Below are 22,359 nucleotides of genomic sequence, written 5' to 3'. Positions count from 1 at the left end.
GGAAGCTTGGGGACTGCCTTGAGCCCCAGGAAACTCACACAGCACGGGTGCACTTTATTTATATGTGTACATATGTATACAGGCGCTGTACAGAGCATGGCCACGGGCCCCTTTGGGCTATGGGCCGGGGGCTGCGGGGCTGGACACCCCTTTTTTGGCCGGGCCTGCCGGGGCCACAGCTTCAGCAGGGCACCGGGAGGTCGGCCCCACTTCAGGCTTGGTGCCTGGGACCGGGAGGGAAGGTGTGGTCGGGGGCACTGCGCTGCTGGGCGCACTCTTGGTTGGGGCTAGGGAGGGGGCCTGGGGGTCCGGGGACAGCTTGGCGGAGGCGGGCTTGGAGCGAGGTGTGCTCAGCGTGGTCCGCTCCTCCACCACTTCCAGTACCCAGCGCTCCCGGCCCCGGGGGGCTTCGGGTGCCGCAGGCGCCTGGGGCACAGGTTCCTGTAACCCCTTGGAGTCCGCGCGGGAAAGCTGGGGCGCTGCTGGCCGCGCGGGTTCCACCACAATGGGCACCGGGGGAGTGCCCGCCTCGCCCGAGCTGCTGCGCCGGCCCGTCTCGTGCTCCTGCACCGGGCTCAGTGCCGCCTTGGCCACAGCCCTGGGCACCGCACCGCCGGCGCCATCTTCCGTCTGCACGCTCTGGTGCCGCGTGCAGCTGGCATCCCGCTCCAGGGTCCGGCCCCCGGGGGTGGTCGCGCGGGGCGGGGTGTAGGCCTCTGCGCCGCCACCAGGAGACTCTTCCTTGCCCAGGGCAGGTGGCCTGGGCGCGCCCTCGGGAGGCAGCGGGTCTGCGCCCAGGCTCAGGGGCGACTCCTGGCGGCCAAGGCGGCGCATCGCCACCTGCCGGGTGGCGCCAGGACCCTCGATGGGGGGCGTCTCGCCGTCGGACTCGGCCAGGCTGTGCAGCCCCAGCTCTCCGTGGAAATCCTTGCGGAAGTCCGGGTGGCCCACCTCGAGGCTGTGTTTGCGCAGGGCCCCCTTCTTGTCTGCGCCCAGCGAGGCGCCCAGCTTCTCAGCCGACTGCACGCGCTTGAGCAGCGGCGAGCGCGGGGGCTCGGCGCTCTTGGGGCGCGGGCGCACGACGGGCGGTGAGGAGTGCAGCTTGGCGGGGAAGCTCTGCGTGGTGTGCGAGCTGCCCACCGTGTGGCCCGGCAGCGGCGGCGGCGACGCCTGCGTCGGGGACGGCGTGTGCGCCAGCGGCGACAGCGGGATATTGCCCGCCGACTTGCAGCGCGCCGAGCGGTACTGGCGGTGCAGCTTGGGCGACAGGCCGTGCAGTGTGCTGGGCCGGATGTGGTGCGAAGCGGAGGAAGCGGGAGAGTTGGGCGTGCTCGAGGCCGGTGAGCTGCTCTGGGACGAGGCGCCTGCGGGCCAGGCGGAGCAGGTGCAGGCGCTCAGGGAGGACCGCACCCGGCCCCCTCTCCCCCCTCCCCCCCACCTGCCTGGCTCTGGAGCAGGTGCAGGTGCTTCCCTCCCCCCCACCTGCCCAGCCCTGGAGCAGGTGCAGGCGCTCCCCTCCCCCCCACCTGCCCAGCCCTGGAGCAGGTGCAGGCGCAGCGAGGACCACTCCCGGCCCACCACCACCACCTGCCACCTTGGCTTTACCTAGATAGGCCGAGTCCGGCGTGGAGCGGTAGCTGTGCGTGGGTGAGCGCGCCGGCAGCCCGTGCGTGGGCGAGCCCGGGAGGCTGTCGCTGGAGGACAGCGAGCGGTTCAGCGACGACAGCGAGCGGCTCGTGTGTAGCAGGTTCGACTGCTTCGTGATCTTCCGGAAGAGGGAGCTGCGTTTCTTGCTAGGGGACAGCGAGGACGCCACCTACCTTTGACCGGACTCCAGAGCTCCGGGCTCCTCCTCCACTTCCGGCCGCACAATGCGGCGGTGGGGATGGGAGTGGAGGATGGGGGGGCGCCCATAACCTCCCACCCTTTGGGCCCCTCCCCCTCCCCCTACAACCTGCTGCCTATTAAGAAATAACTCCTTTAGTTCAATCGCTCCTGGCCCCTCCCACTTCAGGACACGCCCACCCCTTCTGGCTCCTCCCAGTCTAAGCTCTAAGCGCCTGTCCAGTGGAAACTAATCTTTTCTGGCCCGCCCACCCCCCCACCCCAGCCATGCCCTACCCCACGCTGCAACCCGCCTATTAAGGCAAAAAAAGCTTCCCTTCGTTCAGTCGCACTGGCTCCTCCCACTTTAGGCACCGCCCACATTTTCTGGCCATTCCCAGTCCAAGCCAGAAACACCCAACCAATCAAAAACAAGCCCCTTTTGGCCCCCGCCCACCCTCAGCTACTCCCCCTCTTGCTGCAACCCCTCTCGTTGCTCAGCCTTGGCAGGCTCCTGGAACTCGCTCAGATCCTCTGTCCTTGTCTGGGCCAGACCCACTGCTCACAACGGAGGCCCCTCCTGGCCCCACCCACCTCCCCTAGCTCCTCCAATCCGTAAGCAAAGAACTTATTTTGGCTGGCTCAGCGTTCCTGCATGCACATTCCAGAAAGGAGTCCCTTATCCATCAGAGCCTTCTAGCACTGCCTGAAGCACAGCTCAGCGAGGGCGTGGCCGCTCCCCAGTGCTCTGCACGGGCCCTCTTTCCCCTCACCTGCCGTGCACCTGCTGCCCTTGGCCTACTGCTCTTGCCCACCTGTCCTGGCCCTCCTTGGCAGAAGGGCGCTTGTTCCTCCGAGCCATCTTGGCCTTGTAGCTGCTTCGCCTTGCAGGGCCAATGCGGATGGAGGTGTTTTCAAAGGGCGTGGTGGTCACGGCCACCTTGCTGCCGCTCTAGGGAAGAAGCGGGGGGTGGGGGTGGGGAGGGTGGTGGATGTGCTACGTGGTCGGAGTTGGTTGGAGCTCCTCTCCCCAGCCTCAGCCCAGGGCACCCCTTCCCCCTTTGCACTCACCTTAAGGATCAGTTCCACGACCTCAGGGTGCACCATCCCGTGCACAGGCTCTCCATTCACGTGTGTGATCAGATCTCCAGCACAGAGCCCTGCCTCCTGGGCTGGGCCCCCCTCCTCCACGTGCTAGTGACGAGGAACCCCATGAGGGGCAGGGTTAATGGGATCGTTGATAAGGGCGGCTCCCCCAAGCTGACATGGCTCTGTAGCAATGGACAACTTATGAAACAGTAAGTATTCCTCCCATTTTACAAATTGGAGAAACTGAGGCAGCTCCAAGAACTTAAGTGAAAGCGGGGGGTCTCAGAAGACTCCCACCCAGGGTGCCTAGCTCCAGAGTGCTAACCAGGTGGTCTTCCATCCACCAACACTCTCCCCCACCAACACTATTTCCACCCTCGGATACAGCCCTGCCCACGAGTGCTCACCCAGACAATGTGGTGGACGCTGTAGACGTCCGAGTCGCCCATGTAGACACGGATGGCACGCAGCGTGAAGCCATACTTCTTGCCCGAGCGCTGGATGGTGATCGGGGAGCGGAGCCCACTGACGGCCGGTGAGTAGTCCCGGCTGGGTGAGGAGTCCCTCGAGGATGGGTTGGAGGAGAGAGACCGCGGGGACATGGGGCTAGCAAGGGGTGAGCTTCCATGTGGGTCCACTGCAGGCAGAGAATTGTGACCAGAGGTCAAGGCCCCAAAGACACAGCTCTCTCCCCCCAGGTCAAAAAAAAAAAAAAAACATCCCAGAGCAGACTCTCATTGGTCCATTCTGGAGCCAATCACTGTGGACAGGGAAAGCCCAGTATTTCATTGGCTTAGCCTGGCTTCAATGAGGGTTTATCCCTGCACCACACCCCACCCCCACCAGATGGAGCCCAGCATCACCTGCAGGGATCATGACGGACAAGGCAGTGGCCGAGGCTGACTTGATGACTTTGCCTCCAGTTCGAGCAGGCCGCTTCTCCACCGCCGGATCCCCGGACAGCTGCTGGTGCCGGGCCCGGCGCAGAACCAGGTCATTGGTGGCCCTAGGGCCTGACGTATCACTGTCCTTCGAGGGCGGGCAGAGGTCGCCCGGGCGCGTGCGGTCAGCTGCAACGGGATGGTTAGGGGACAGATGGTTAGGGGGCAGCCCCAGGCTCTTCCTGCTTCTCTCTCCTGCTCCGACCTTGTGAGTTTCACCAGGGCAGGCAATACCCACCCAGCACAGCGCCTACCAGGGGAAGCCGGCAGGAGGAGAGGAGGTGGGGGTGGGGCACTCACTGCCTTCGGGGTCTCCCGCAGCGCTGGGAGCGCCTTCCAATGGAGTCGCCTCTTTGAAAGCCCTGGCATCCAGGGAGCCTGGCGGGTCAGAGCTGGGCCGGGGAGGCCTGCGCAGCCGGGCCTCATCCTCATCTTCTTGGGGGGCGCTGAAGCGGCTGGGTTCCAGCAGCGCCGAGAAGCGGCGACGCGCGCCCAGCGGCGGACTGGCCTCTCCTTCCAGGAAACTGGCCTCGGACGCAGAGAAGCGTTTGCTGTGGGGATGGGGGGTGTGGTCAGTGGAGACACGCCCCCAATCGGCTCCACTCCCTCCAGCCCCCAGCCGCCCCCCAGTCTGTCCCCAGCTCACATCTCAGGGGAGCCCCCTCTCCAGGTCTTCTCTCGCAGGGTCAGGCCCCCCAGCCCCTCCCGCTTGCTGGCCACTTTCTCCTCGGGGCCCTTGGCGCTTGGCTCCCGCTTGCTGGTCCCTGCTGCTGCCACGGGGGTCTTGGGCTCGTGCTGTGACAGCTGCTCCATACTGCTATACACCTGCGGGGCATATAGGCAGCAGTAAGCCCCTCCCACTCCCACCCCGTCTTCGCTCCCGAGCCAATAGGCTTCCCAAACCACGCTCCACCCTTGCCGGTCAGCCTCCTGTGCCCTCTAGGGTCGTTTTCACCCCCTTGTCCTGAACCCCACCCTCCCCAGCCCCGGGGCCCCATCTGCACTCAGGGTCAAAAGCTCCACCCACAGTCCCCCACCCCCCAGGCTTCTCCGCTCCCAGCCCCCTAACCACCCGCCCTCAATAACTTTCCTATCCTGAGATCCTGGGCACCTGCAGCCTGCTGCCCGCAGGCCCCGCCTCCACCTGCCTCTTCAACCCAAGCCCCGCCCCCGTGGCCCACCTTGCTGAAGCGAGGGGAGCAGGAGGAGAACTGGCGGATCTCCACGGGCTCCTCTTCCGTCGTGTCGTCCTCGTCGTAGGAGTTCACGTGGTGATACCGGTCCGAGCGGGCTGCGGGGGGGGCGGGGCCCTGACTGTGGGCGGTGGCCGCAGCAGCGGGCCCACAACTCAGGCCACGCCCCTGCTGCAGCCTCCCACGTGACTCAGGCTCCACCAAACGCTGGGGGAGGGTCCCTGTCTAGCCCCGCCTCCAGAGAGGCCACACCCTTTGCGCTGAGCACCTAGGCTCTGCCTTAGGCCGGCTTAGCTCTGCTCCGAGCACCGCCCGCCAGTCCAGCCCCGCCCAGGCTCCACCCCTCCGCCAGGCCACGCCCTTCCCTGGCCACGCCCCGCCCTCTGCAGCCCGGCTCACTGTCAAAGTAGCTGGTGTCGTCCTCCGATTCCAGGTGCGGGATGAACTCGGCCTTCTGCCTCAGCAGCCCGGTCCAGTCCAGATCTCGAAAGAAACTGTGCTGCTTCACCTCAAAGGCGCCACCTAGACAGCAAGCAGTCCAGCCGCAGCTGCCGGCCGCCCGCCGGGGCCCCAGGGCAGACCCTGTCGCCCGCCCCCGGGATCGGGATGGCAGCGCGGGCTGCACCTGCGGCCGTGGGCCTCCCCTCTCCCCACCCCCTAAGCCCCAGCCCTCGGCTCCTGGGCACCGCGGCGCCCCCTCCCCACCTGCCCCAAGTCGGACCAAGGGGTTGGTCTGCAGCAGGCTGGATATCAGAAGCTGGGCGTCTGTGGGCAGGGCTTCGTCCCCTTCGGGCCACAGGATGTCGTCTGCGAAGCATAGCGGGGGTGGGGGGTGGCTGGAGGCGGGGCCGCTTTGGGAGTCCAGCGGTGGAGGTGGGGTCGGCCCTGGGCCACCGCCCTCTCCCGTGACGCCGGCACGTACCGCTGATGACCTGGCCGAAGAGCTCCTCCGGCGTGTCTCCGAAGAAGGGCACGCAGCCCACGAGGAATTCATACAGGATGATGCCCATAGCCCACCAGTCCACCGGCTTGCCGTAGCCCTGGCGTAGGATCACTTCCGGGGCGATGTACTCTGGGGTCCCACACACCTGGGGGCAGGCCGTCAGCCGGCGCCCTGGCCGCAGGCGGGGCCTGGGAGGAGAGCTGAGCCCCCGCCCCTGACCAGGCCCCAGCCTCGCCCGCCGCCCCGAGGTCCTGCACGCGCGATCCCCTATGCGTGCGCGCGCACACACACACACACCTGTTTGTCCAGAAACTCGCGGGCGTCTTTCTCAATGTGGCCTTCGTACAAGTTGGTGGTGAGGCTCATGAGCCCCATTTTGGAGAGCCCAAAATCCGTGAGCTTGATGTGGCCCATGGACGTGATAAGGAGACTGCACACGCGGGCGGGGTCTCAGAGCTCCGAGGCCTCCCCTCCCCCACCCCGCAACCCACCCGCCTCCACGCAGCATCCCCAGAGGTTGGGGGGCGAGGGAGGAGGGAAAAGTCTGCACTCACTTGTCCGGCTTGAGGTCCCGGTGCACGATGCCATAGTTGTGCAGGTACTCCAGCGCCAGCACCGTCTCGGCGAAGTACATGCGGGCCATCTCCACGGGCAGTGCCCCGATGTTCTTCAACAGGGTGGCACAATCACCACCTGGGAGCCAGGGAGGGGACCCTCATGAAGAGGGAGGGACGCGCCCCTGGCCCGGAGCTGAGCTCTTGATGGGCACCTTAGTACCAAGCGCCACCTCTGCTGCACCCATTATACAGATGGGAAAAACTGAGGATCAGAAAGCGGGACTTCCCGAGGCTCAGGTCACACAGGGAATTGCTCTCTGCCTGGCTTTCCACGTGCCCATAAGCCATGCTCCAAGTCGGTGTGATCAGCCCCTTTTACTCACAAAGGGACGTGGGCACAGAGAAAAGTTGGGGCAAACACAGAGAGAGGATGGTTGAGGGGACGGCTTATTGGAAGCCAAGGCTGCCTGCTTTTCAACCGAACTTTGAGGTCCGGGGTCTTAAAAGTCAGATTCCTGGCCTCCGGCAGATTTACCACGGGTATTTTTATTTTTGTGTTAAAGGTTTATTTTATTGATTTGACAGGCAAAGTTAGAGAGAGAGAGAGAGAGAGAGAGAGAGAGAGAAGAGAGAGAGAGAGAGAAGGAGAGACAGAGACAGAAAGATCTTCCATCCACTGGTTCACTCCCCAAATAGTTGCAACAACAAGAGCCAAACCAATCCGAAGCCAGGAGCCTGGAACCCCATCTGGGTCTCCCATGGGGGTGCAGAGGCCCAAGCACTTGGGCCCATCTTCCACTGCTTTTCCCAGGCACATTAGCAAGGAGCTGGTTTGGAAGTGGAGCAGCTGGGACTTGAACTGGAACCCCTATGGGATGCTGGCACTGCAGGCAGTGGCTTTACCCACTACGTCACAGCACCAGCTCCAGCACTGACATATATATATATATATATATATATATATATATATATATATACACACACACACACACACACACACAGGCAGAGTGGACAGTGAGAGAGAGAGACAGAGAGAAAGGTCTTCCTTTGCCATTGGTTCACCCCTCAATGGCCACCACGGCCGGCACACCATGCTGATCTGAAGCCAGGAGCCAGGTGCTTCTCCTGGTCTCCCATGGGGTGCAGGGCCCAAAGACCTGGGCCATCCTCTACTGCCCTCCCGGGCCACAGCAGAGAGCTGGACAGGAAGAGGAGTGACCGGGACAGAATCCGGTGCCCCGACCGGGACTAGAACCCGGGGTGCAGGCACTGCAGGTGGAGGATTAGCCTAGTGAGCCGCGGCACCATCTTAAGCACTGATGTTTTTAATCTTCCTAATATCCATGGCTCTTTTTTCTGCTAAGGGCTACAGTGTGGCTGTGGCTACAGTGGGAAGCAGCTCAGACTGCTCTGATGAGTTGGCTCCGAGAATTTTCCTTGTTCGGGACGATAGCTGAGCTGGTAGGATATGAACCAGGATTTGCTGGCTGAATGGCTACTTTGCCACATCAGGGTTTGCCCAGTGAGGGAGACCCTGTGTGGGGCAGAAGCGCCCAGAGATGGAGCAAGTCCTGATGCTATGGTTTCAGCACCTAGATACAGCCATTCCTGAAGGCGACAGTGGCTTTCCAGTCACATAATGGCTATTCTTAAAACATGTTGACCCTGCCAGTGGCTTCCTGTTGCATCCAGAATGCAACCCAAAGCTATTCCAGCTCTCAAAGTCCCCAGGGCCTCAGCCCCATCACTGCTCTCCATCTTCCTATCTTTTGCTATCTCCCTCACTAACTGTCTTATCTACAGGGCTGCTTTCCCCGAGCGCCATCCAGGCCTCGAAGAACGCCCCCATTCTCTCCCCTCCCTCACGTCCCCACTGCCTCACTGCTGTCGTCTTTACATGAAATGACCTCGTGCCCGTGGGCTTGCGCTGTTTCTAGTCTGCGTACACAGACCAGAGTGCAATGCCCATGAGTGATAGGATGCCTTCCCCGGGCCCTCGCCCTGCCTCCCATGCTTAGCTCAGTGTGGTGGACATTTGGGGACAGCTGACCAAGGCTGGGGCCCCACAGGAGGGCCACATGTGTGTCCTCATAACCCCAGCATTTGCACATCGGGGTGACAGATTAATCTTTGGGTGACTATGCACACAGATGGATGTGAGACAATATGTACATGGAGGGTTGGGTGGGTAGATATGGAGGGAAGAACCCACTTTTGGACAGATTGTGGGATGAATGGATGGAGCTAGCTAAGTAGATGATAGGTAGGTAGAGATAGGTAGAGTGATGGGTGGAAAGATAGAATAGAATGGAATGGAATAGGTAGATAGATAGATAATGAAATGATGGATGGACAGATAGAAGACAGGCGAAGATAGAAGATGGTGGACAGACGAAAGAGATGCTGGAAATAGAGGTTTGGCAGAATGACTACAACCATGGTAGCAGGTGAATGGACTAAGGATGGATTCGTGGACAGCCAGCCAAGTACCAGCAGTTTGACGGATGGCGAGCAGGTGAGTGGAGTGGGCAAACAGATGAAGGAATGCAGGGAGGAGACGATGTGTAGGTGAGTGTGAACCCAGTGGGTACTGGGGACTCCGTTGTCTGTCGTGCCTCACTGTTGTGTGGCTACATTGTATGTAATAGACTGTAGGAATGCATTGTTAGTAAGAATGTATCAACATTGGCTCCTCAGCTTGTAAGGAATGTGGTGCACTAATACAAAATGTGAATAACGGGGCATGGAGGGGGAACTCTTACTTTCTCAAGGATTTTTCCATCAAGCTCAAACTCCTCAAAACAACCAAGCCTGCGGTGGGGGGGTGGGGGGCACATCTGGCGATGAAGACACTGATGGAGATATGCATGGGGTCACAGCGCCTGGCTTCGATTCCCAGCTCCGGGGCTCTGGGTTGCAGCCCCCGGTAATGAACACCCTGGGAGACAGCGGCCATGGCCCAAGCCCCTGGGTTCCTGTCAGTCAGGTGGAGGTCCTGGCTCCTGACTTCAGCCTGGCCCAGACATGCCTGGCTGTTGTGGGTATTTGGGGAGTGAATCAGGGGATGAAAGACTCTCTCTCTCTCTCTCTGTCTCTCCCCCCCTCCCTCTGCCTTTTAAATAAATAAAATACATCTTTAAAAAAAAAATTAAGAGGGGCCGGCACTGTGGTGTAGCAGGTAAAGCCACTGTCTGCAGTGCCGGCATTCCATAAGGACACCAGTTCAAGTCCTGGCTGCTCCATTTCTGATCCAGCTCTCGGCTATGGCCTGGGAAAGTAGTAGAAGATGGCCCAAGTGCTTGGGCCCCTGCACCTGTGCAGGATGGAGCTCCTGGCTCCTGGCTTCGGATTGGCTGAGCTGTGGCCTTTTATTTATTTGTTTGTTTATTTTTACAGGCAGAGTTAGACAGTGAGAGAGAGAAAGACAGAGAAAGGTCTTCTTTCCATTGGTTCACCCCCAAAATGACCTCCACGGCTGGTGTGCTGTGCCAATCGGAAGCCAGGAGCCAGGTGCTTCCTCCTGGTCTCCCATGCGGGTGCAGGGCCCAAGCACTTGGGCCATCCTCCTCTGCCTTCCCGGGCCATAGCAGAGAGCTGGACTGGAGAGGAGCAACTGGGACTAGAACCCAGCACTCATATGGGATGCCGGTGCCGCAGGCGGAGGATTAACCAAGTGAGCCACAGCGCCGGCCTCTGAGTTATGGCCATTTGGGGAGTGAACCAGCAGATGGAAGACTCTCTCTCTGTCTCTCTCTGTAACTCTGTTTTCAAATGAACTGAAATATGTCGCAGCAGCTCCCAGCCATCCCCGGGCCCCGCAGCCCCTCGGGTGGCCGCACCTTCCACGTACTCCATGACCATGCACAGGTGGCGCCGCGTCTCGAAGGAGCAGAACATGCCGACGACGAAGGGGTTCTCGGCGAACGTGAGGATGTCGCGCTCCACGAAGGCCTGCTGGATCTGGTTCCGCAGGATCAAGTTCTGCTTGTTGATCTTCTTCATGGCGAAGCGCTGGCGCGTGTCGCGGTGGCGCACCAGGTACACGGCGCTGCAGGGGGAGGGAGCGAGGACCGGCCGTCACCTGCAGACGCCCGGGCCGCCGCCGCCCGCCCCCCGCCAGAGCCCCGGGCGGCTCACCCATAGGCCCCATTGCTTATCAGCTTGATGGTGTCAAAATCGTTCTCCCCGGGGGGCTTCTTGGCCTTGGAGGCTCCGCTGGGACCCTGCAAGGGGGCACCGCCACCACGGTCACCATCACAATGACAGCAGGACTCGTACTATTCCGTTTGCATGGGGGGGAAGGGGGAGAAACTGAGGCATGGAGCGGGTGGGCGGGCCCTTCTGCTGGCTGCCGCACCGAGGCAGGACACAGAGGCAGGGCGTGAACCCAGGACCGGCTCTGGGGGACACATTCCCAAATGCTTCCATTAGGAAAGATAGCAGAGAACCTACAAAATCTGTCTTGGTCTATACATATATAAAGAGTTCCCAGAAATCAATAAGCAAAGAAACCCCACTAAAGATTGAAGGGAAAAAGTGGGCAAGGGATGTGGGTTCTTAAGTAGATGAAAACATGCTCAGCCTCACATATAAGGACAGAAAGACAAATTCTAACTAAACTATCCCCAAGGCATCACTTTTTACTTAGTAGATGGAAAGGAAAAAAAAAAAAAAAGCTAGTTGACGCATTCTATGTGGAAATGAGGACCTTACAGCTGCAGGTGTAAATTAGCACTGCCCCCGTGGAGGGTGCTTGGTTACAGATCAGAATGAAAAAGGCATCGCCCTCTGAGACTGCAATTTCATGTTTAAACTGTTACATCCGTCTGTGCACATGTGCGAATGATAGGGTGCCCGCACATTCTCTGCAAGGCAGGAAATCACCCTACAACCACCCATAGGCTCTGGCTTAACCAATCACATAACAAGCATCTGTATAAAGAAAGATGGTGGCGCTCTTAAAAAAAACTATTGAGGAATTGTGGGCTGGCATGTGGCACAGCCGGTTCAGCCTCTGCTTGCAGTGGCCAGCATTCGGTACCAGAGCTCTGGTTCAAGTCCTGGCTGCTCCACTTCCTATCCAGCTCCCTGCCAATGCACCTGGGAAGGCAGCAGGTGATGGCCTAAGTCCTTGGGCCCCTGCACCCATGTGGGAGACCCAGATGGAGCTCCTGGCTTCAGCATGGCCCAGCTCTGGCTATAATGACCATTTGGGGGAGTGAACCAGCAGATGGAAGATCTCTCTCTCTCTCTTCTCTGCCACTGTCAAATAAATAAATAATTTTTTAAAATGAGGGATCTCTCTACACTGATTGGGGCTATTCGCCCAAGTACTTTATTAAGTGGGGGGAAAAGCAAGGAATAATATGTCTCACGTTAAATAAAAAGTGGCAGAAACGAGCCGGCACTGCGGCTCACTAGGCTAATCCTCTGCCTTGTGGCGCCGGCACACCGGGTTCTAGTCCCGGTCAGGGCACCGATCCTGTCCCGGTTGCCCCTCTTCCAGGCCAGCTCTCTGCTGTGGCCCGGGAGTGCAGTGGAGGATGGCCCAGGTCCTTGGGCCCTGCACCCCATGGGAGACCAGGACAAGCACCTGGTTCCTGCCATCGGATCAGCGCAGTGCGCCGGCTGCAGCGCGCCTACCGCGGCGGCCATTGGAGGGTGAACCAACGGCAAAAGGAAGACCTTTCTCTCTGTCTCTCTCTCACTATCCACTCTGCCTGTCAAAAAAGAAAAAAAAAAAGTGGCAGAATGAAATTATGCTATCCTATTTGGGAGCATGGGACAATGGGGACCGAGGGTGATTTTTTTCTTGGAGACAAAGAGATTTTTTTTAAAGGGCACTACACAAAAAGCTCTATGAGATATGAAAAATATTGAACTTGTATGCGCCTAAGAAGATAGCCTCACAACAGCTCATTTAGAAATGGACAGAGTTATAAGGAGAAATTGCTGGAGACAAGGATTGAACACATATGTGTCACAAACTCGTAGATCAATCAGGCAAGAAAAATGAATAGGGAGATGGAAGATTTGTATCACTCAATTAACAAGTTTGATTCAATGGAATAACGCAGAATCCTACAAACAACAATTAGAGATAAATACCTTTTTTAGAGTTTTAGACTTTTGAGTGATGTCATTCCATTACCTATTCAAAAAATTAAACAAATGGCATGCACAGGTGAGATTTTTTAAAAATAGATATAGCAAGGAAAATATGTATGCCTGTGTGTGAATGCAGAGAAATTATTTGACACCAAGGTCACAAGCTCAAATGCCATCAGGTGGACCCACTGTGGGCCAGGCATAGCTAGCTGGTAGGGGGAGGCAGGGAGCTGCAATCACAGGACAACACCAGTTCAAGTCCCAGCTGCTCCTCTTCTGATCCAGCTCTCTTCTATGGCCTGGGAAAGCAGTGGAAGATGGCCCAAGTGCTTGGTGCTTGGGCTCCTTCACCCACATGGGAGACCTGGAAGAAGCTCCTGGCTCCTGGCTTCAGCCTGGCTCAGCCCTGGCCATTGCAGCCATATAGGGAGTGAACCAGATGGGAAATATTCTGAACTTTCTTTCTTTCTTTCTCTCTCTCTCTCTTTCTCTCTCTCTCTCTCTGTGTGTGTGTGTTTGTGTGTGTGTGACTCTCTGGAATTAATAAACAAATGTTTAAAAAACAAACCAAAACATGGAGACAGCCAACATCCATGCAGGATTCCTCCATACTTTAACCACGGTTCCCTTGGGACCCACAATTCCACTCCTGGGTTTCTATATACATGAGGGTGAAATAAGTTTGCCCAAACCAATACTTGTACATGAATGTTCAGAGCAGGCCTGTTGACAACAGCCAGATCATGGATTCCCCAACCATCCAGCCCATCACCACTCCTGGCCCACCCATCCAATGGAATATTATGCAGTCATCAAAAGAAACAAAACACTCACGCATACCACAGCACGAATAAACATAAAGAATTTATGTTGGGGTGGGCCCTGTGGTGCAGCGGGTTAGCCCACCGCTTGAGACACCGCATGCCATATCTAAGTACTGATTCTAGTCTTAGCTATGTTGTTTCTGATCCAGCTCCCTGCTAATGACCTGGGAAGGTGGTGGAGGACGGCCCAAGTCCATGGGTCCCCACCCCTGTGTGGGGGACCCGGGTGCAATTCCTGGCTCCTGGCTTTGAGTTGGGCCAGTCTTGGTTGTTCAGGCATTTGAGGAGCAAATTAGTGAATGCAAGATCCAATCTCTCTCTCCCTTTCAAATAAATAAATCTTTACATAAAAACATTATACTCAGTGGCATAAGCCAGACAGGAAGAGCTTCAGAGTGAACATTTCTGTCTACATGAAACATCCAGAATAAACAAATTTATGGTGATAGAAGGTAGATCCTGGGGCACGGTGGGTTAAACCTCTGCCTGCAATGGTGGCATCCATACAGGTGCCATTTCAAATCCCGGCTACTCCACTTCCGGTCCAGCTCCCTGCAAGTGCACCTGGGAAAATGCTCACATCCCTGCACCCACGTGGGAGACCCGGATGAAGCTCCTGGCTCCTGGCTTTGGTCTGGTCCAGCCCTGCCTGGCCATTGCAGCCATTTGGGGAAGTGAACCAGAGGATGGAGGCTATCTCTGCCACTCTCTCCCTCTCTCCTGTAACTCTCACTTTCAAATACAAATAAATAAGTCTCTCTTCAAAAAAAAAGAAAAAAAAAAAAAGGAAGTGCATCTTTGATTGTCGAGGTCTAGGGTAAAGAAGGAACAGAGAATGACAGTTAATGTGTGTGAGGTTTCCTTTCTGGGGAGCAATGCAAATGTTCCACACACATTAGGAATGCCACTGTTCACTGTTCGTTTTTTAAAGAACAACAAAAAAGTTTCATGCAGAGGTGTAGCTTACCAAACGCTCCTGGAGAAATCAGAGCTGTTATTAACCCCATTTGACAGATGGGGACACTGAGACCAAGAGACCCACACAGCCCCAGGGTGCGCCGGGGAGGCAGAAGCTGAGCCCCAGGCTGACCACTGCCCACCACCATGAGCCACAGCGCTGCCTGCTGTGCCACCCGGTCTTACCTCTGAGAGCTCATCCGGCTCCGGGGTGTTGGAACCACCGCTGTCCTGCTCCTCTAGATGTGCCGCCACGTCTACGCAAGGGCGGAGAGTGAGGCCGGGCTCGGCTCCAATCCAAGCCCTTTCCCCACAAGGGGTGCCTTGAGCCCCCACCCGCGGGCGCACCTGGGAAGGGGTCCCGGGTGAGACCAAGCTGGCGGATGATGTAGCGGGGGATGTCGGTCTTCACAAGGTGGCCCTCCTTGGCATGGCCCTCCGCTGCCTCCAACAAGTGGTAAAATTCCTCGGGGTTGAACTCCTGGGGCGGGGCAGGGGCGGGGTTGCAGAGGTGGGAGGGGCTCCCAGGGCCCCGCCCCTCGCCAGCCCCTCCTCACCCATGCCCAGCCTCTCCCGCCCGCGCTCACCAGGCACTCCAGCAGCCTGGCGGGCCTGGAGATGATAATGAGCAGTTTTTTCACCAGCTGTGTGACAAAGGCCACCTCCAAGCTCTCGGAGCGTTCATAGGCCTGGGGAGAGACAGGCACAGGTGATGACGGCTCAGCCAGGCCCCCTGCAGAGTGCACCTGCTATGCTGGTTCCAGTTCACAGGTGAGAAGACTTGGACCCCTCAACCCCCCACCCACAGTAAAATAAATCAGCCGGAGAGGCGCTGGTGTGGTTGGTGCAGTGGGTTAAGCTGAGACTTGGGACACCTGCAGGTTGGAGTCCCCGGCTGCTCCGCTTCCAGTCTGGCTCCAGGCTAAATGCCCCCCACCCCGAGGCAGTGGAAGATGGTTCAAGTGCTTGGGCCCCTGCCACCCATGGTGGAGACCCGGGTGGAGCTCCTGGCTTCAACAGCCCCCAGTTACTGTGGCCATTTTGGGGAATGAACCAGCCGATGGAAGATCTCTCTGTCTCCTCTGTAACTCTCCTTTCAAATAAATAAATGAATTTTTTTAAAAAGTCCCCTTATTAAACAAATTGTATTTGTGAGGAAGAGACAGAGAGGTCCTATCTACTAATTCACCCCCCACCCCACCAATGCCTGCAACAGCTGGAGCTGGGCCAGGCTAAATTCAGGAGTCAGGAACTCAGTTCAGGTCTCCCATGGGAGTGACAGGGACCCAAGACCTGGAGCCATCACCTGCTGCCTCCCAGGTCGCTTATTCACAGGGAGCTGGAAGCAGGGACTCGAACCCAGGCCCTCTGGTGGGAGAGGTGGTTTCCCAAGCAGTGTCTTTAACTGCTGAACCAAATACCTGCCCCCATCTGTTCGACTGAATTAAATTTTTTTTTTTCACCTCCTGTGTGCTGGACACAGCCAGGCACACAGCAGTAAACAAAAAAGACAAAAAAAAAAAAAAAAAAAAAACTCCTGCTCCCCAATCGCATCTTGACGCCTCTTTCACCCCTAAATGTCCAGCTCCAACCCAGCTTGCTGCAGGTGCACATGCTAGGGACCCCCTGACTGGCTGCAGGAAGGGGGCGGGGCAGCTAGGTCTGCTCTGGGGGCCCAGGGCCGGCCAGCACCCACATCCTGCAACAGCTTCTCCAGGTTCTCCTGCAGCTCGTAGAAGTAGACGGTGGTGATGAGACCATCGCGGGACTTGGCCAGGCAGTCCCGGGCCAGCTCGATGATCTGGTGGTGGATAAAACTGAGCACGCCGTCAGCCAGCGGCAGCACGCTGTCGGGTTCGTAGGCGCGCGTGAAGTCGCGCAGCTTCTCTTCCATCTGCGCTGTGGCCTGCAAGAGGGGATGCGAGGGCACCGTGTAGGGTCCCAGGCTCTGCCAATGCTGTGGAGGCAACGCGCGAGTGTGCGCCCGGCCAGCAGAGGGCGCCTGTCAGGCCAGCAGGAGGATTTTGCTGGGCCAGCAGGGGGCGCACGACAGGACAGCAGTGGCCCCGCTCGCTGGCCACCAAGGGGCTCTCGTCTTGGCCAACAAGGGGAGCTCTCCCGGCTAGCAGGCAGCTCTCGCCCGGCCAGCAGGGGCGCGCCTGAACCTTACCAGGGTTTTCCCACCTCACCTTGGGGAACCTCTCCTTGTAGACATGGTTCATCATGACGATCTCGTTGTCGTAGGAGGAGGGCGAGCGCCCGGGGCTGCGGGGAACAGAAGCACCGTCTGGTCCAATCCTCTGCCTCCGAGCTGGGAGCTTCGCACAGACAGGTGTCATCCCCTCCCCGGCCGCCCCATGCAGAGGGCCAGCAAGCAGAAGGGGGCAGCACCCGTCCACCTGAGACTCCGGGACCGCGGCCGCACTGCCGGCGAGCGACGGCCGCCATCCTCGTCCGTGACGCTCTCGGTGCTGCCGAAGTGCTTGGAGAGGAAGTGGAGTTCGTCCACCGTGGGCTGGTAGGGCAGCTGGTGCAGGCGCTCCTGGGAGGAGCAGGAGGACTGCGGGGGGGGGGGGGGGCCGGGGTCAGAGCTCAGGACCCAGAGGGTGGGGCCCAGGGCTTTCAGCTCCCAGGACCCAGTCCGGGACCTCTCGCTACAAACCAGTGGGCAAGGGACAGATTCGGAGTCAAGGAGCCGGCCCTATGGCATAAGCGGGTTAAACAGCAGCCTGCAATGCTGGCATCCCATATGGACGCCGGTTCGAGTCCCGGCTGCTCCACATCCCATCCAGCTCCCTGCTAATGTGACTGGGAAAACCAGCAGGACATGGCCCAAGTGCTTGGGCCCCAGCCCCGACATGGGAGATCCGAGTTCCAGGCTTCAGCTCCAGCTATTAGCAGCCATGTGGGGAGTAAACCAGCAGATGGAAGATGTATATCCCCTCCCTGTAATTCTGCCTTTTGAATGAATAAATAAGTCTTTTTTTAAAAATGAACAAACAGTAAAATCACTTCATGGCTGCCCTACCGGATTTACAACGAAACCCACCTCCCAGCCTTGGCCAAGCACATGGCCTCTGGCAGTGTGCACTTGCTGAATTCCCTTCCTGGAACAGCCCTCTCCCCCTCTTCCACTGGCCACACTTCTGCTGATCTTTTATCTTGGCTTCAAGGCCACCTCCTCCAGGAAGCCTTCTGTGACTTCCTCCAGCCAAGTCACAGGGCTCCCTTCTGCTGTCACCATGCCTTGTGCCGCTCCCATTACCACCCCAGCTGGTAAGCGCCCACTCAGCATGTGACAGTCATGTGATCACTGTCCACTGACGTCATTCCAATGGATGGATGAGTGACCCAGAGACACGGGTAGATAAGGGTGCAGGTGGAGAGAGCCAGGTTAGAGTATTTTTACAGCAGGTAAGCAAATGGCCAGACAGATACATGAGCAAGTGGCTCAAAGAACCCTCCCACCATCTTCTGTAAATGAGTAGCCAAGCAGTAGGGTTCCCCAGGAAGACGAGTCGCAGGCACCAGTCACAGCTTTGGAGGGGACCAGCACAGAGAAAGTAGACACCCAGGAAGGACCGAGAACCAACCCGAGGGTGACTCTCGAAGGTGGGGGCCCCCCTGCAGCTGCCGTCCTCTCTCGTCCCCACCCTCCCACCTGCTACACTCACCGAGACGGTGGAGCTGGGTGTGTTGGTTCCATAGCCAGAGGAAGGCAGCGAGGCCAGAGACCAGCGGCGTCCATCCGCCCTGGAACCCGGCAACAGGGCTCAGAGGTTGCCAAACCCCCATGGGCCCCCTTCCCACCTGCCCCCGATTCCCCAGGTGTGAGAGGAAGTGACTGGTCATGGCCAGGGACAGGAGGGAAGGGCAATGGATCCACTCTGAGATGCAAAGGCGCTCAAGGTCAAGGTGATACAGGGGGAGCCTTCCAGGCAGGCACCGGGGGCTTGGGGAAGGGAGGGGGCAAGGACTGGCCTCCTCTGCCCCAACCCTTGTCCCGTTCTCCTAACACCCCCAGGCCAAACAAGTCCTAGAGTTCTTGGAAGTGCCCACCCAAAGGGGGTGATCCCAGTGGGGACCCCGAAGTCCACCCCAGGTAAACCCCGTGGTGAGAAAGCTCTCAGAGGGAGAGCTCTGGGGTCCTCTCAGAGAGAAGGGATCTTCCCCCCACACACACACCGCATCCTTTCACAGTCACACACATCCACATTCCAGGCACGCTCCCCGTCACACATTTCAGCTCACACAGCCACGTACTCATTCACAGCCCCACGCTGCTGCACCTGCCCACGGATGCCTGCGGAGGCACGTGGCTGTTCCCACACTCCGTTTCACACCCGCCACACGGGCCCCATATCAACACACACACACGGCCTCACACTCCCTCCTGCCTGTCTGCCCCCACCCGGAGGCACACTCCCTGTCCTGGTGCCCTACCGCCCTCAGCCACCTTCCCCGCATAGCCACCCTCTGTCCCCAGTCCCTGGAACCATCCCAGCTCTCGGGCCCGTCTGCCCTGCTCCACTCTGGGGTGTGCAGACACAGTGTCATTCGCCCCCTGTGCCCAGCCCCTAGGACATAACAGGTGTCAAGTCATTATTTTTAGGATGGAGCTCAAACCAAGAAACTCGCCACTCCCCAAAGGGTTTCTGCCCAAAACATGAGAGCAATCTCTTTTGCAAAAAAAAAGAAAAAAGAAAAAAATCTCCCAGAAAATGCATTTCAATCCAGAAACCCTCAGAGACCCTCAAGGGGAAATCTGATTCCCCCAGCCGCCCTCCCCCACCCCTTAGAGACCAAGGAGCCCCTGGATGGGCACCGCGCAGTCTGCGCATGCGCGCCTCATCTCGGCTACCCTGTCCTGTCGCCATGGAAACGCCAGGCCGGGAGAGCGAGACTCCGGGGAACCGGAGACCCTGGGCCCAGCGCGCGCACGCGCGCTCTGCGCCGCCGCCAGGGAAGCCCCGCCCCTGCCAGGCTGGACCACGCCGAGCCCCGCCTTCCTACAGGCCCCGCCCCCAGGGCTGCCCGCCCTGGCCCTCTGGGACCCTGCGACACTCCCTGGGGCCCCTCAGGCCTCAGCTCGGGTACCATTAGGAGCAGGAGAACAGATGGCGGCCCAGACGGTGGGGGGCGGGAGTGTCCAGCCCGGGCGTCTGGGACTCACCTTCGGGAGGAGGCGAAAGAGAAATGGGCGGGAGTGTTGGGGGAGAAGTTGCGAGGGCTGTCCAGCGGACTGCTGCCTGTGACGGAAACAGGGGGTGCTTCAGGCCTGCAGACCCCCGAGATGGGGCCCATGGCAGCCTGGGGCCCCGCCTGGCGGCCCGGGGGACGGCCCCACGCTCCAGGAGTGGCTCCTCCTTCCCGCCCCAGCTTAGCCTGAGCTCTGCAGGAGGACCACGCCCCCACAGGGATGGCCCCGCCCCCTGTCCAATCCGGGCCTGCCTCTGCTCCAGACACCGCCCCCTTCCTGCAGGGTGGCCCCGCCTCCGCCTCTGACCCAGGCTTATAGGTCTGGTGCCCATCCATCAAGAACCTTCCCATGGGGATGGCCCCGCCCTCTGTCCAATCTGGGCCCGCCTCTGCTTCAGACACCGCCCCCTTCCTGCAAGGTGGCCACGCCTCCCGCCTCTGGCCCCACCTTCTAGGTCTTGTGCCCATCCATCAAGAACCCTCCCATGGGGATGGCCCCGCCCTCTGTCCAATCTGGGCTTGCCTCTGCTCCAGAGACCACTCCCTTCCTGCGGTGTGGCCACGCCTCCCTCCTGATGCCCCGCCTCTCCCATCTATGGCCCCGCCTTCTAGGTCTGGTCCACAGCCTCGAAGAATCTCCCTCAGGGATGGCCCCGCCCTCTGTCCAATCCAGGCCCGCCTCTGCTCCAGATACCGCCCCCTTCCCCTGGAGGTGGCCAGGCCCCTCCTGAGGCCCCGCCTCCCCACCTGCGGCCATGCCTCCTAGGTCTGGCCCACACCCACCCAGCCGGCACCTCCTGTCTCACCCAAGTGGCCCGGCAGCGGGGAGTGGGGTCGCGGCAGCGTGGGCGACGTGCTGGTCAAGATGAGGCTTTTCCGGTTACTGGTGCGGCAGCTGCGGGGAAGGCGAGGCAGGAAGGCCAGGCCAGGCCGCGGCCCAGTGAGCTCCAGGGCCTCTGCCTCTGCAGCAACCTCCCCACCCCTACCACCAATCTCCCATTCCTGTGTGCTTGGCGATGCCCCTGGAGGACTGCCTGGAAGAGGAGGCAAACGTGAAGTACACAGCGGGGGATGCCCGCGTGACCCATATGTGTGGGTAATGGGTGACCCTGGAGAGAGCACAAGGTTGTAGGTTGAAAGTCGTCGTGTGTATGGGACAGCCCTGGTGACAGTGTGTCTGTGCGTCCTTGGGTTCTAGGCCTGACAGCCCTGTGTGGCCCCGGGTGACATCACGTGTGGCACAACTTGTCCCTTGTGTCTACGTGCCACATGTCCACACGCCTGCCTCTGTCTCCGTGCTGCCCCTCCAAGTCTGGGCGGGGTGGGATACTGTCCTTGCGTCCGTGAGCAGCACCCGCTGGGACCCTGAGCCTGTCCCAGCGTGCTGCACACCTGGCAGGCATCCCCCTGGCTGAGTCTACGATTGCCCCATGTCTGCTTTCCCTGGGGTCAGCGTGACACAGCATGTGACAAGCCTGCCTCTCGCACTGTGTGTTGTGACATTGTTAGGGGCACGGGTGTGAGTGTGTGCGCGCGCGCCCTGGGCCGCATTCCGTACTGTGGCGTGTCGATGGCCACGCAGCTGGCGTTGGGTTGGGGGTGGTGTCCGGGGGTGGGGGGGACCCTGTGCTGGGGGTTAACCTGCCTGCCTGGGTATGGCGGCGCCCCACCCCCACCCCCACCGCTGGAGCTGCTGGTGTGTGTATGTGTGTGACATCATGTCTGCCTCACTCGGTGTGTTCACTCTTTGCAGTGCTGGGCTGTGCTCTTGGGGAAAGGGGGAGATCAGTGTTAGGAGAGGAACCCTCCCCACCCACCCCCACTTCCTCTAACGTCTCAGGACCCCGGCTCCGCAAGAGGGAGCCCCCAGCCCCAAGATCCCCTCCATCCTCAGCCGCAGTGACTGAGCACATTAGCCAAGGTCCAAGAGCGCGCGCGGCACGGGGCTATTGTTCCGAGGGTGCCAAGCCCCCCACTCTCCCTTTCTTCCCCCACCCGCACCGGGCTGCCTGAGCCCGCAGCGCCAAGCAGACAAAGACACAGCAACCCCCAGCCCTTGCAGCCCCCTCCCCCTGCGGCCGTCCTCTGCAGCCCGCAACCCCTCCATTCCTCGGTGCGCGCTTGGCGGCCCGGTCTCCCCCGTCTCCCGGCGGGAAGGCGCAGCGGGAGCACCTCTGGCGCAGCTGGATCGGGAGCAGCATCCCGGGCCCCGCCCTGCGGCAGCGGCCAGAGAGGCAGCTTTGGGGCTAGGGGTGGGGTGGGGGCAGGGACCGGGGCCTGGGGGATCTGGGCCGGGGGTGGGGTGGGATGGGGTTTCTACCTCTTGGTGCGGCGGAACATACTGCCGCCGGGGAAGGAGGGCATCGAGAAATTGGACAGCGCGGTCCAGAGAGAGTCAGACATGACCCGGCGCCGGCGACATGGTGGCAGGTGCGGCGGCAAGCGGCGGCGGCGGCGCGGGGAGCGAGCGCGCGGGGCGGAGGCTGGAGCCGCCGCAGCGGGCCGGGGAGGGCCGAGGAGGGCGGGGGAGGGGAGGGCCCTGTGGCCACAGCCGGCCAGGAGGGGGCGCTGCGGAGGCGGGGGAACGGCGCGCCGGGACCCGCCCGCGCACGCGCCTGGCGCCCCGACTGGGGGGGGGGGCGGCCGACCCACCCCTCCCGCGCGTCTCGGTGCAAAAAAAAAAAAAAACCTCACCTGCTGCTTTTCCGGGGCAGGGGCAGATCC

General features: G+C 59.9%; 1 protein-coding gene across 1 annotated transcript; it reads right to left on the bottom strand.

The window, feature by feature from the left end:
• Positions 1-53: 53 nt before the first annotated feature.
• MAST1 (microtubule associated serine/threonine kinase 1) lies at positions 54-22,074 on the bottom strand. The gene is made up of 26 exons (XM_062179533.1): positions 21,956-22,074; positions 20,442-20,530; positions 19,610-19,685; positions 18,111-18,189; positions 16,836-16,996; positions 16,626-16,701; positions 16,133-16,342; positions 15,024-15,125; positions 14,785-14,917; positions 14,623-14,693; positions 10,685-10,770; positions 10,387-10,595; positions 6,545-6,683; positions 6,288-6,420; positions 5,970-6,135; positions 5,753-5,854; positions 5,447-5,569; positions 5,036-5,145; positions 4,501-4,679; positions 4,155-4,405; positions 3,777-3,983; positions 3,321-3,550; positions 2,896-3,018; positions 2,640-2,776; positions 1,606-1,793; positions 54-1,364 (listed from the first exon to the last, which is right to left on the bottom strand). The coding sequence occupies exons 1-26, from the start codon at positions 22,036-22,038 to the stop codon at positions 118-120; spliced, it is 4,710 nt and encodes a 1,569-aa protein (XP_062035517.1). The 5' UTR covers positions 22,039-22,074; the 3' UTR covers positions 54-117.
• Positions 22,075-22,359: the final 285 nt, after the last annotated feature.

The sequence above is a fragment of the Lepus europaeus genome, chromosome 20 (genome assembly GCF_033115175.1).
Source record: "Lepus europaeus isolate LE1 chromosome 20, mLepTim1.pri, whole genome shotgun sequence".
Taxonomy (NCBI): domain Eukaryota; kingdom Metazoa; phylum Chordata; class Mammalia; order Lagomorpha; family Leporidae; genus Lepus; species Lepus europaeus.
This window is presented reverse-complemented; position numbering and strand designations above follow the sequence as displayed.

What these genes read in the sequence shown, in the direction of transcription:
- MAST1 (XM_062179533.1), bottom strand. Translation starts at nt 22,038, where the DNA reads ATGTCTGACTCTCTCTGGACCGCGCTGTCCAATTTCTCGATGCCCTCC. An exon ending in TCTTTCGCCTCCTCCCGAAG is followed by an intron (nt 18,190 to 19,609) that starts GTGAGTCCCAGA and finishes GCCGGGTTCCAG; the next exon opens with GGCGGATGGACGCCGCTGGT. An exon ending in CGGGACCTCAAGCCGGACAA is followed by an intron (nt 6,421 to 6,544) that starts GTGAGTGCAGAC and finishes CCGCGTGTGCAG; the next exon opens with TCTCCTTATCACGTCCATGG.